Source organism: Streptopelia decaocto, assembly GCF_964273445.1.
Source record: "Streptopelia decaocto genome assembly, chromosome: 8".
NCBI classification, from domain to species: domain Eukaryota; kingdom Metazoa; phylum Chordata; class Aves; order Columbiformes; family Columbidae; genus Streptopelia; species Streptopelia decaocto.
Window position 1 is genome coordinate 21,387,733 of NC_138662.1, and position 14,047 is coordinate 21,401,779.

At 45.1% G+C, this 14,047-nt stretch overlaps 1 protein-coding gene across 2 annotated transcripts in view; it reads left to right on the top strand.

Moving 5' to 3' along the window:
- Nucleotides 1–14,047, top strand: part of GRM7 (glutamate metabotropic receptor 7) — a gene marked incomplete at its 3' end in the record, with an annotated part of 243,052 nt that overhangs the window by 153,535 nt on the left and 75,470 nt on the right. For both annotated transcript variants that reach the window (XM_082060405.1, XM_082060404.1), the window contains exon 6: nucleotides 10,824–11,024. In XM_082060405.1, the coding sequence (XP_081916531.1) occupies nucleotides 10,824–11,024 (201 nt within the window). The remainder of the gene's footprint in view (nucleotides 1–10,823; nucleotides 11,025–14,047) is intronic.

Sequence of the window (14,047 nt, forward strand, 5' to 3'; positions counted from 1 at the left end):
TTTGTTCTCACTAAAGTTATTTTAAAGAATGGGGTTAAACGCACAGTAACCCAGGAAACACCCTGGCTGCATTTGTGACCGAGGTTGCTGATGTTCAGCAGCATCTTCTTTAACCTCTGTTTTTCCTGATGGCCGACAGTCTCTCTCCTCTTGTCCTTCTGCGAGGCGCTGCCCACCATTTGAAATGTCATGTTTGCCTGGAGTCATTTCAGATTGCGCGGAAATTCAAGGAATTACTTTTGGTTACAAAGATGCCCACGTAACAGTGGGGGCGATTTCATTTTCAACCAGGTTTTGTGTTTCTCAGCACAACCAGCTTGATGGCGCCGGCGATAGCGTTCTTTGAACTTGAAGCGTTTGCTTTGAAAGGAAACGATGGGAGAGATGTGTTCTTGGAGTCAGACACACCTGAGCCAGTGCTACCAGAATTGCTGGTTTAATGACCTTGTGCTGAATTAAGACAGGAGATTGAGGGTACTTGTATTTCGAAAACTCAGAAATGCAGGTTCTGCCCTCAAACTGGTGAGACTGTGTGTGTGGCGTGAACCTTGGTCATGTGAGGTTGCAGCATTTGCTCAGCATTTAAAATGCCATGGAAAAGCTTCACCCAGAACATCTAATGTCTCCTGGTAAACCAACACCCCCGTGTGCCCCTCGCCTCCCCCCGCCTTCCCTTCCCGCTCCTTAATTTTTCACAGCAGCAGTTTAAATGTGTTATGTTGAATAATTGCCTTGAGTTTTGATCAAAGGAAAGTCGTTCATAGGAGGATGTGTTTTTACTTTGATTGAAAATTGATGAAAACTTTCCATATTTCACATCATCTGCTTTTGGTTTCAATTCTTGGATGGAGTAGGAGTGTTGTGCCTGGAAACAGCGCAGTTCCCGCTGGGAATGCGCTGCTGTTAAATTTGGCATTTGGAATCTCCCCAAAGGCTGGAATTTGACTAAAAATTACTGAAAGATCTTTAGGATAATTTCTAAAAGTGTTTTATCACCCTTATTGTTGATGCCATTATTTTATCAGTTGCTCAGGGCCTATGCTCTCTGATGCGAAGGTAAAAATGATGTTCTGCCTTCCCTCCACATAGATTGAGCAGAAACATTTGTTTTTGCTGGCTAACTTACCCTATCGAACCGAAATGCCGCATTATAGCTCGTTACCGTACCAAATGACATGCCCTGACATCTTCCTTCCCTCCTCTGCAAACCAGAGGTAAATTGCGCACCAGAAAAAGCATTAGCTTTGAATTATATTGCTGGTGTGAGAGTCGTAACATCTCACAGACGTAATAATATTTTGAATTATCATCACCATTATTTTAAGATGTGATGGGTAACTTGCAATGCAGCGAGGTGCTGGCCCGCAGGCCCCGGGTTCCTGACGGTAACTGTGCTCCGAGCCCGGCGGGGAGGCTCCTGCTCCAAACGGGAGGTTTGCACCGTGCGCTCGGTGCGGGTGGTGTTGGTGATGGGGGAGAGGAGCAGCTCCGAGCAGCACCCTGTAGGCAGCTCCATATTGCAACATGCTGAGATGTTTCTCTATGCAGAACTACATTAATGTCATTTATATTTATTTAAACATGAAAAACTTTCTCTAATCGGGATGCGTAAGATGCAGAACGAGAAAATGAAAATACATTTAGCCCACCCCACCCTATTTCTAGACAAGAGTCGATACAACATGTTACTGCAATTCCTAATGCTGTTTCTAGCGCTTATCGTGGCGCGGTTCAGGGCACGGAGCTGCACTGCTGCCAAGGGCACCGTATCGTCCTGCAGGTCGTTTCTGGGGACGGGGCCCTGTCCAGGCAGGACATACATGTACCGCGGGAACAGCCGAGACCCTTTTGCTTTCGCCAGGGCAGAGAGGGCCCCGTCCCTTCTGCAAAGGGGATCGCTGCATTCGGGTGCTGCCTCTTGCCCAGGCCCCGCGGCTGCTGCCTCCGCCCCCCGGGGATGCTCCAGCTGGATTATGAGCAGACTTCATAAATTATATGGGGAATCTAATATAACCACTGAAACGGCATAATGGTTACAAGCATCAGGGTTAGAAATGTCGTTGTTTTACTTCTTGCTGCTTACATTAAGGAATATTAGACGCGTTCCCTTCAGTCATAACAGGCCACACCGGGTTAATGTATGAATATTTTGGGAAAGAGTAGTTTGCGGTACTATGCATTATGCTAAAAATGTGCTTTTCTAGGGTAGGATTAACAGAAGAAAAGGACGGTCTTTGCAGAAGAGACCGGCGCTGGGGTTCACAGCTGTGGCTCTGCAACGGAGCCGTGCCGAGGGCTCCACCCGCACCACAGGAGCAGAAATTGCGCGGGGAAATATCTTCAGCTGGCTTTACAAAAACACGTCGTAGTAATATCACCAGTTCCATGAGATTTAGAATTAACAGATCATAAAACAAGGATTTTTTTTGTGTGTGTAGGTATTGTCATGAACCAGGTTGTTCATAAGTTTTGAAGTGATTACTGAAATCAGATATGCAGTGCTGGATATCGAACAGGCGGCGAACAGCAACATCTCGGGGTGGGTTTGGGATATTCCCGCTCCCTCGGGAGCACCCACGCTGTCCTGCGGCAGGAAGGGGTGTCTGCCAAGGAGAAACGCGACTATTTGGAGCCCAGCGAGGGGTCTGCTGGACCAGAGCACCCGCCTCGTTACTGCCTCAAAAGGGGATCGCAACACTTGACCGTTTTCACTTATTAAACATAGCTTTTAATTCAGATAGCTTTACACTCCAGGAGACTTAATGAAGTGATCTAAGGGTGATGTCACCTTGGATGTCATTTATCAGGATGTAGATTACTCGGAGAGCTTTTCTAATTATCTGCGAGTGTAATGAGTCTGGAGGCGCAGCCCCGGCGGCGGCGCAGGCGGTGACTTGCTCTAAAGAAAACGCCGGGAGAGAGATCCTGCAAGATGAAGCGACAGAAATTCAGCCAAAGGGTTCCTAAAAGAGAGACAGTTGTGTCTGGAATTTAAAGTGGAACAAGAAAAAATGCCTCAAAGGGACCTTGGTCTTGGTTTGCTCAAAATAAATAGTGTCTGAGAAATATATCATGTACCCAAAATGCTGGAAGCCCAAGTCTGGATAGCCAGGATTTGGTGTCTCAGCCCACGTGTGGCACTGCCCTGCGTTTCATGGTGTGGGGGAAGACAGCCCAGGTAATTGTGGCAAACCACTTAATTATCTGTGGTTTGGCTTAAAATTGTACCAGCAGCTGGGTTGGGGGTTTTTGGTTGTTGTTTAGTTTGGGGTTTGTTGCGTTTGTTTGTTTGAGGATAAGGGAGCTAATACAATAGCAATATCTTGTCTTTTTTTCACCAGCAGTCAAGATGGCTTGTGCTACGAAGCCATATGTTAGGGAAGGAAAAACAATGAGAACCAAAAGATGTGGCAAATAGCAGAACCTGAGGATATAAGAATTTTATTTATAATTGGACTACAAAAAGTCATCTAGTGCGTTAATGGATTAGCAAAGTGCAATTTATTATGGAAAGAAAACGAGTTTTCAAAATAACTATCAAAATTCCTCATCTCAGGGAAAAATAAGTTGTCTGAGATGTTTCAAGTGGCGTATGGCAGATGGCCAATATCTAAAGCATTTTTTTAACAAACGCCAGGAGCCATGGTGTGCGTGATTCACTTCTGAGAACAGCTTTGCGGTGTCCATGGGGGTGAACGTCTGTTGGACTCGGGTGTGAGACCTTCACTGCTCACGGGGCCACATGAACCGCGTGGGGAAGAGGGGCTGGGTTTGGGCTGATTCTGCTGCCAGGGCTGTGGGCGCAGAAGATGCTCCGTCCCTGGTGCTGCTCGGGGCTGGCGCTGCAGGTTGATACAGGTGATTGAGGGATGACACCGAAGCTCCATCAGAAAACTGCCTGGGGGTCCAGGCTGCACCATCAGCTCTTCCCATCACAAGGCTTGTGGATACCGCCACGTCTGGGTCCTGCAGCAAATATCAACGATTCCTCACAAAAAGCAGGTTGTGGAGGATCCAAACCATCCACAATTTGTTTTTCTGTTGTGCAAGAATCTGCAGCTTGAGAACCCGTGTGTCTCTTGTTGCAGGTGTGCTCAACGTGAGCGTCCCTCGAACAGCCTTTCCCAGGCTGCGCGGGGCCAAGCGCTTCACTTACCCACCAATTTTCTGCGTGTGGAGATGCTGTTTTTCTGCAGCTGTGCTTCGGAACCCGGGGGGAACCTTATTATCTCTGTGTGCAACACAAAGACAAGTTGGCTGCCTCGTGAGCTCCGCGGTTGAGCAGCCAAGCCCATGGAGGCCCAGGCTTTGTTGCTCCCTCCCTCTCTCTTTACGAGTTTTTTAAAAAGGCAATTTTTTTTTCTTGTAGTTTGGGTTTTGTTTGGTTTTTGTGTAGTGGTGGGGGTGTTTTGGTTGCTTGTGGGGTTTTTTGGTTCTTGTTTTTTGTTAGTTTTCCCAAATCTTGGCCAACGATACTAGATCTTTCTATCTGACCAAGTCCTTTTCCTAATGCCTGCTGTCATTGTCTTTAAGAAGCCCTGCCTAAGTAGCTATCTTAAGCTGTAATCTAGTCCTAAGCAGTGGTTAGTCAAGGTGCTGATGTGCAGAAATCCCTAAGGCAAGGCTGGCTGTCCTGAATCCCATATACAAATTGTACAATGATTTTCTTTGGGTCAAACACCGAGCTGGGATCCCTCTCCCAGCTGCCGCTGGCCCAGGATTCACACGCCCGCGACTCGGGTGGATTTTTGCCTGGGATTCGGTGGCGTGTGATTGATGACACGGGCAGGAGCAAACCCGCTTTTGGTTGTTTCTGGTTCTAGAGATCGCACTCTGGGTTTTCTCTCCAGGCTCCAAGGTTTGAAATGTGTGTTAATGTGTGCGAAGGTCTATAGTATTTCAGTGCAGAAAGGGTCAAGACTACCATTTATCTTCTTTTGCGTGCCCTCCAACCTATGAATAAGGTGAAAAGGCAGACCAGGCTTGAAATTTATCTTCTCAATTCCATGCTGTGGTCTGGGCGGTGGTTTCCCTGTGTTGCTGGTGTCACCTGCCTCTCGTCCCTGTTTCTCAGGACACTGACAAAGTTTCCTTGCTACTGAGTGGCTGAGCTGTATTTTCGTAGCGTGTTTCCATTGACAAATTCTGCTTTTTCTTCTCTTTCTGATGGTGATTTTCTTGCAAGTTGTCCATGGTCTTGGTTACAGGCTCCCTCTCGCATGTCAGCGTTTAAAGGGGCAACAAAACACCAGGCACTTCTCAGAATGAAACAGTGTACTCTCCAATAAACTGGGTTTTACCAAGCCCAGCTCACCTTTGGGTGGCTTCTCTAACTTCTCTGCTACAGCCGTAGCCCAGGGACACTGAGCCTTAGGTGAGCGTACATGGTTAGCCAGTCTGGCCTAAATTCGAAACCCAGGCTTTCAGTTCTCTGTTCTTTTTCTTGATTGCACGGCATCTTGTTTTGTAAATACTTCAACAGTCTCCAGTCTGCCTAAACACGCCAATGCTAACACACAGGAGAAAGAAAGGCCAACTTTTCTTCCGAAGAACGGGGCATGCACAAGTTTAGGAGCAAGCAACCATGTTATGCTCTAGCTCGCAAACTGGCTGGCTGTGTGCCACTCGTTCCAAACAAAATATTTCCCATATAATATCGAATTGTCCGAGTATGCATTGTAGCTTAATGACATCTATGCTTTCACTTGAAAAGTTAATCTTATTTAGTGTTGAAGTACTTCAAAATATATATACCTGAAATTGCTAAAAGAGCCAACATTAGACCAGCCTTGAAGAGTTTATTCTTAAGGTAAACTAGTTTTATGAATTTCTAAACTCTATTATCTTTCAGAAATGCATTTATTGGAGTCCTTTGTATTTCTGAATTGCCAAGGTGATTTGCTAACAAAGCCCCGTTATTCAGATGGGTTGTCTTGCTGTTTACGTACATATTCCTCTGTTGCAAACTGTGTTTTTACCCAAGTGCTCAAATACCAAGCAAGCTGCAGTTCAGGCCCCGCAGTCTTCAAGAAGTGTTGCTTATGCACGTGTGCTTGATCACCAGCTTCACTGGCAATTATTGCTGTGGGAAACTTTCTTCATTAGCACATCAGTACCAGAAAGCTGTGAAGTGTCTGATTTACATCAGTGTCTTGTAGCCTGGCGCTGAATTTTTGTGACTGTAGCACTTCAGCATTGGAATAGTGATGAGACCTATTGCATATGTTTTAACAGGGATGTTGAATGCACAGAAAACATCGCGGGTAAGAAAACCAGATCAGTTTTCTAATCTGCAATCTGTTCTCATATACACATACACACCTGAGAGCAGAAACTGGTACAGTGGGTTAAATCAGTGTAAGTGAGAAAAAGATCATTATCTGACAGGTAAAAGTGGATGTAGCTTCACAAAGCTCATTGCATCAAGGCTTTCTGTAAACTGCATTATTATTATAGTCGTAATTATTCTTATCCTTGTGTAAATTGTTATTTCTGGTATGGAATGACAAATTTTCAGTAGGACTTTCTGCTACACGATGCTCCTTTTGTTTTTCACTTTAATGCTCATGAGTAAGGACCCATTAGAGTACAGGGATATATATTTGGGGTTTTTGCTCTCCTGGGTGAGGAACACATTGTAAGGCATCGTGAGAGCCTGGTTTCCAAAGTGCGGTTGGAGACGTTGGCTGATGAGGAGCAGTTGAAGCTGATCACACGCGGGCTGTGCGGGTGCTGGTGTCACCGCGTCACCCCGCGCGGCTGTCTCTGACACCCACCGGTGCGGGTGCCTGTGCGGCTGTCTCTGACACCCACCGGTGCGGGTGCCTGACTGTGGCTCAGGGGGGTAGCAACTCAAGAAGAAAAGCCAAAATTTTACCTGGCACAGAAGGATGTTCTTCTGTGTTCCGCAGTGGCAACGTGAAGGTTCATCTGCTTTCCCCATGCAAATCCATGAGGATTGGGTTGATGGTCAGGAGATGAAGGCTTTTGTCTCTAATGAGATCTGAGTTGGGATGGGCTGGGTAGACAACTGCAACTGCAAAGCTGTGTTATTGGATCTTATATTTCTTTGTAAAGTGACAATACATGGATTATATTGCAAAGAAGCCTGATTATCACAGTCTGCTTGTTTAAATTACCATATTTACTCCAGCATATTGTTAGTTTTCTCTCCAGCCCTCGTAGTCAGCTACTTTCAAATAAAGAGCCTGTTTGGAGAAGCCTCCAGCCTTTACGCCTCCTGCATGTGCAGCGGTGTCTGTATCACGAGTGACTCTTTGATCTTGTTTTGGAGAGCCCTGGATGGATGTACGTGTTGGTTAAAGATGGGTCTGTGTGTTTCTGGTGTGTTGTGGTTGCACCCTCGCCACTGCTCAGGCTGAGCTCTGTGTGGAGCGGGAGAAGGTTCGTGTTGTTATGGAACAGAGTATATGGGCACTTACCCACTTACAGACTAATCATTGTAGCTGTTGCATCCGGGATGTCTCTTTGCTCCCAGGCATCAGGTTTCTAATGATGCTAAACCTGCTGGGGATGGATGAAGAGTATATGTTTTTCAGTTAGCACTTAACCAGCTGCTGAATTCTAACTTGTACAAATAATAGCTGCTTCTTTGGTACTGTGAGCATTCTGCAATCTTTAAATTAAATCTCTTGTTAATGATGACTATCACCGGCTTCTCAGCAGTACTATTATGTAAGTTCCTCTGAAAATGTGTTTAATCCTTCAGAAACTGAACCAGTGTCTGAATTCATCTAATGTAAGCACCAATGAAGTGGGATTTTGATGTCTGTCTGTATGAATTACATGCCATAAACATTTTCCTTGCAACACTATTTATACATCATAACATATCCCCTACATTATGTGATGATCAATGAGTCCAGAAAAATCAGCTGAAGGGGAGATGTTGAGAAAATGTAATGTGAAAATGATGTTTTCATCTCCCTTTCCATCCAGGGAGGTGTCAAGTGTGGCCACCATGGAGATGCAGACAGCGCAACCAGGCTCCTTCAACTTGCATTTCATTGCTGTGTCTTCTGAAGGAGGCTGTACAGCAGCTCTTCTTTCTCTATATAACCTCAATACTCTGGGCTTAGGGCTGGTTTTCCTTTCTCTGTTGCAGTATTTTTCTCTAGCGAAGCTTTGCCTGGAGCGAGAGCCTTGGCTGCTCAGTCTCTTAGGAATCGTGATGAGCACTTGAGACTCCAGTAGGAAGTGAGGTTAAATTATTTGTCATCACCTTCAAATAGATCTTTTGGGAAAAAAAATGCTGATGTCAATAAATTGCCTTTGTGTTTCATCCTTCTCCTGACATCCCAAGGCACTCCATTTCAAATCCGTGGAACGAAAGTGCGTTCTCTTGAAATCACTTAGTGTGCGGTGCGTGTGTCTGGGGTGGCAGCTACTCCATCGCTGCAGAAAAGAATGTTGGTTTGTGGCTTCCGAAGATGGCGAAGTTTCAAAAAAGAAAGGCAACCTGTAAAAAACAGGGACATGATGTGAGAACAACAGAGATACGCACGTCGCAGTGCAAATGGAGCTGAAGTTTCCCCTCTGCTTGGTAACTGAACCTGTGTTTATACGAAGGGTAGAACACTCTTGTTCTAGTTGTGTAAATTCATGCATTCGGGGGGGACGGTTACATTTGACTCCATATCTGGACGTTACTGTACAGAAATTCTTGGTGTTTACTGCACAACTAAGTGGCTGTTTTCAGTAGAGTAAAGTGTTCTTGTTACTGGAAATCCTAATAAGCTTTTCAAATCTTCATTCTTGGACACTGTTAACATTGGTCTTGGGGTTTTTTTAAATGGATTTCACTCAGGTTCCTTTCACAGCTTCTTCCCTGCTAAAGGTTTTCTTTCTGCTGTGCATTTGGCCAACTGTGCTTCTGGAACTTAATATGCCTAATCAGTATTGTTTGTGTGCAGCGTTTCAACCCCAGGCTCCCTTCCCTTGGCGCGCATTGCTCTTGCATTGCTAATTTGGTTATGGAGCTGAGCTGAAACCACTTAAAAGCATTTTCCTTGTCAGGGCCTGGAAATGTAATAAGATCTGTAATCAGTGAGAGGGGAGTGAAGTAATGAAAAGGGCAGGGAGTGGATCTTCACAGTCTGGAAGTTCTCTTACCCTGCTGAATTATTTGCAGGATTCCAATGTTTTCAATGTAGCTGAGATTTCAATTCGAGGCACTTTTGTAGAGGGTCTCTCACATGTAATATGCAGACTGAGTGTAACAGATGACAGTGGTGCAGTTTGGTAATTATAGAGGGAACCAAAAAAGGAGGGAAAGTGTAGATAATTAAAGATGTTCCTACAGGGGGATTTTATCTTTGCTTATCTTTGAGCAGATCTCTCCTGTGGACATATTTAGACATTCTTTATGCTTGCAGAATTTCTGTAAAAAGGTGGCGATCTCTCTGTGCTTATTTGTAATTCTGGTCTGCTGCCTCTCCACTCGAAGGAAAAAAGAAGGGTTGTTTGGGATTCTGCCTCTCTTGTGAGCTGAAAGGATGTTAACAAAGGAATCTTCCCCACTTGTATCCTTCATCCAAGCGTTTACTTTGATTGAAAGTCTCTGAAATATTTGAAGAGACTCTGAGGGCCGGTTTCTTGGAGGTCCTGGCAGCACCCAGAGCTGCAGGTCCTGCAGAAGGGTGACCGGGACGTGTGATGACACAGGTGGGACAAGTGGCACATGGTGTTACCACCCTTGGAAAATAATAGATTGCACTTCTGCCGCTTTCATCAATGCGGCTCGCAACACTTCACAAGCAGTAATTACATTTTGCGAAACCCTGGTGAGATAGGTAAGTACAATCACACATTTTGCAGCTGGACAGATTGAATCCTGCAGGTGTTACTTGGGCAGGGTAAAATAAGAAGTTAGTGGACAATTTGGGGGGGGGAGTAAAAAAAAATCAAAGATTGCTGATTCTCAAGCTGTTGTGCTTTGCTTCAAGCTCTGAAAATTTGCTTTGGTTTGCTGCTTTGTTGCAGAGGCATCCAGTTATCTGTTCACGCAACCATAAAAGCAAGAAATCCACCCTATTGCCTGGTTTTACAGTCATGTTACCGGGTTGTACATGGGGTAAGAGGGTCTGGAGGTTCTGACACTCTGGGTCTTGGGGCGATCAAGGACTGACTTCAAAACATTGCTTTCCAAACACTGCTTTCCAAGCATTGCTTTCCACCGGTGCACTTGGGATGACATAAAGCATTTGGATTCCTTAAGTTCTTGCCTGCTCAAATCTTTTAAAGGCGATCAGTGGATTTTTGAGGGATGTTTCGGTCCCTGCAGGCTGGGAAGGGGGTGCCTGGTTAACGTGGACAGACGGAGCTTCGCGAGGTGCTGGTACAAGCAGGCGGGTTCGCTCCGTTTTCTGCAGCAACCGTTCGGCTGCAGCTCTGAACTGAGTCGTTCTTCCCTCAGTCTGGCTCTGTCTTTCCATGGGAGACTGGGATTTGCAGCAGAACAAAACATCAGACTTGAAAATACCGGCTGTGCTTTATTTTCAGTGCTTGCTTCTTTCAAAGACATACTTTGGGAACATACAGAGTCAGTGTTTTCTCTCTCTAAGGTGGTCCCTGTAGGTTAAGAGTTTCAAGTTAGTGATTGTGGTAGAGTTTGTTTCCCTGGATTATGGTAGAACAACTTGCAAGAAGTAGTGTTGATGATTTTACTATCAAGGAGTAGTCTTGGTTTTGTTTAAATTAGTATGTTTTATTAGAATGTTTGATTATAGAATGTTTTATTGTATACTGTTCCTCACTGTCCTTCTCTGTGTGTGTCTATACATGTGTGTGTTTTTACCGTGCAGGACAGGAGAGAATTGGCAAAGACTCTCACTATGAGCAGGAGGGGAAGGTGCAGTTTGTGATCGACGCTGTGTACGCCATGGCCCACGCGCTGCACCACATGAACAAGGATCTCTGTGCCGACTACGCCGGCGTCTGCCCCGACATGGAGCACGCAGGCGGCAAAAAGCTGCTCAAGTACATCCGCAGCGTCAACTTCAACGGTGAGCTGGGCCCAGGGACCCAGGGGACTGTGTTCCTTATAGTTTCACTTTCTATATTTTCTTTTTCATTCAAGACTTTTATTATTGTTACGCTAGAGTTTGTGGCAGAAGACCATGTTTATTTAGTATCATTCAAAAATACCATGTTTTAGCCGAAGCAAATAGGCTCCTGCTGCCTAAAGACAGAAATGGCTGCTGCTGGTTTAGGGCACCTTCCAGAAGACTGATTTGCTATGGGAGAAATAACCAGGTAAAAGCCTAAGCTCGCTCTGGCTAAATATGCCTGGTTTGAAACCCTACAAGTTTATCACACATCATTTTTTCCTCTATATTTGTATGGTGTCCTGTACTTGGAGAAAACTAACTGGATGAAATTCTGGTACCCCGAGCCCAGCTTAGCTACGTGCTCAAGAGGAGGGACAGGGGAGCTGAAGGAGCGGAGCCAGAACGGTGTCATTTTGACAAAGTAGTTACTCCAGCCTTCATCCCTCTAGTAAGTCTTCAGATGTGGAACATGATGAGAATGAGGATGGGAGCATTTGATCTCTTTGCTTATCACTTACCCACCTGTTCCTCCCAAGAGTGCCAGCGGTGGTTGCAACACCAGCCCTCTGCTTCAGACAGTGCAACAGGATAGGGTATTTTTCCATCCTGTATAAGTCATCTCAAAACCAGCAAGGTGAACACGAGGAGATTTTAATTTATTTCCTTGAAGTAAGTGGTGTTAACTACAGCCAGGAGCAAATTTTGAGATGACTGATCTGAGGAGGTCTGGAGAGTTCTACCTACTCCCCTCACTTTGGAAGGTTAATTGTAAAGGACAAAGCTCCTGTACAAGTAGTAGAGCATTCACGTACAGTGTTACACTTTGGCCATTTTGGTACTGAAAAGCAGCTCATACGTGGTCATGTCTATACAGTTCTTGCATATAAAGATGTTGAACAGCCATCTAATCATTTTAACAGAGCTGAGAAATAATTTATGAGAAACGGGGTGTCCAGCTAATGTTGCCTACTGTCCAACTCCAAGAATTGGTTTGCACTAACTTTAGTTTCTTTATTTGTGTTTCCTTGGCCAGGCTTTTAAAAGGTGACTTTTTCCTCCTTTTGTGTTTGATTTACATGGCCAGATGGTGTTTTTCTTCACTTGGATACATGTAAATTATGTCCAGTGTAGGGACTGAACTAGTGGTTTGCTTTTTAGGATGGGAAGGAGAATGGTGGCAAAACTGAGATAGCTTAAAACGTCTTCAGTTTCTCTTGGCTCTCTGGCCGTAGGCATTTTCCATGGGGAAAAAACCCAATTCCTTTTAAGGGTCATTATCCAGGTGCAGAGTTTAGTTTTCTCTTGTCACGTCCATAGTGCGAAGTCGCCCTCGTGTTTGCACACCCAGGGTCCGTGTGCCCTTGGCTGTTCCCCTCAGCACACGTGAGATTTGAGGCAGCAGAGTTTGTCTCGGTGCTGTTGACTTTGGCCATGACGATGGCGTCCGCTCTCAATCTGCCTTCTGACACACAGACGTGGATGTTTCATGTCCGTGTGGGGTTTTGTCAGGATATGGGGAACCCACAAATGTCTATGGTGCATTTTGGGAGCCTCACGCAATCTCCTACCCTGTGAATTGTACTTTTTTGTCAGCTCTGACAAAACCGAGCTTAACTAATAATATACAGCCTTTTAGGAGTTATGATTAGCTAAATCCCGTTTACCATTTGTGCCGACTTTTCGAAGGAGACGAGGAATTACAGCCATTTCTTCTTATTCACTTTAAGTGTTTTCACTCTAAATGTGTTCTGGCTATATTAATCTGTAATGACAATTAAAGATCTGCCCAGTGCTCATAAGGAACCAGCGAGGGGAGATTTCAGTGGAAGATTTTCTGTACCAGCCTTTGAACTGAATCTGTATCTGATCTCAGAGGACTGTAGGATAGACAGGAAACAATTTACCAAGGCTAGAATGGAAACTATGCTAATTCACTCCTTCAAATCCTTTTTTCACTCACTGGAATTCAATGAAGAATGGGAATCATGAAGAAAACCATAATCTTAAAGTTCAATGCTACAACAGGAGAGATTTCTCATTGCTTTAGGGAAAAAAAGTTATGCAGGAGGAGGAAGCTTTGAATATAGATATGCTGGAGTATTGTCATAATCTTCAATCTTGACACAATATTACTGTACCCTACGGAAACCTATTTTAATATGTCTTGAAATAAATGTCACCCTTGAAGTTTTCACCGAGAGATTTGAGGAAATGCAACACTGCTCTGAATTCTCATCTAAGAAAGTGTTCACATCGAATGCCATGGCAATTAAAATGCAGATGTTCGGGGAGAACTCGCCTGCGTAGCAGGAATGGTCTGTCCCATTGCTCGGTTATCGCTTCACCTCTGGGATGCAGCTGGTTTTGCTCAGCACCCGTGCAGGGAAAGGGTTGGGGGGCGTCCTTGCCTTGTATATGGCAAATGAAGTTAATTTGGGATCCTGATTCTGAACTGTTCCTGACCGAGATACTTTTCAGCCTGTATCAGCAGCGCAATTGAGTCTAAATAAGGGAGCAGACAAGCAACAGTCTTCCTGGAGCCTAGTCTGTTCTTTTCCATCCCAACTGCATGCTGATTATGGGAATAAGAACATATTGTGGAGGAGGAAGCTATTTCTGGATGCTAGTCAAGATTCACTAGACCTGGGCTGACTTCTGACAGCAGAATCTCTCAGAAGCAGATGGAACATCTTCTGCGGGGAAAAAAATGGTTTGGAGGCTCCATTCACAGGACTGATTTTCAGTGAAGAACTCCCCGAGGAAAGAGAGGCGGGCGGGAGGCCGGAGGGCAGGAAGAAAAACCTTCTGATATTTCTTGCTTCATGCAAAGCTGCAGTGAAGTACGACTGATCTAGTTTTGCTTCTTTTTATTTTTAGTCGGTAGGTTTGGGCGGTGGTAACTGATCAGTGGAAGAGGGCTGGGATTGTACCTCCGTGTCCTGAAGTGCCCGGTTTAGATGGCTGAGGCGATAGAGGAC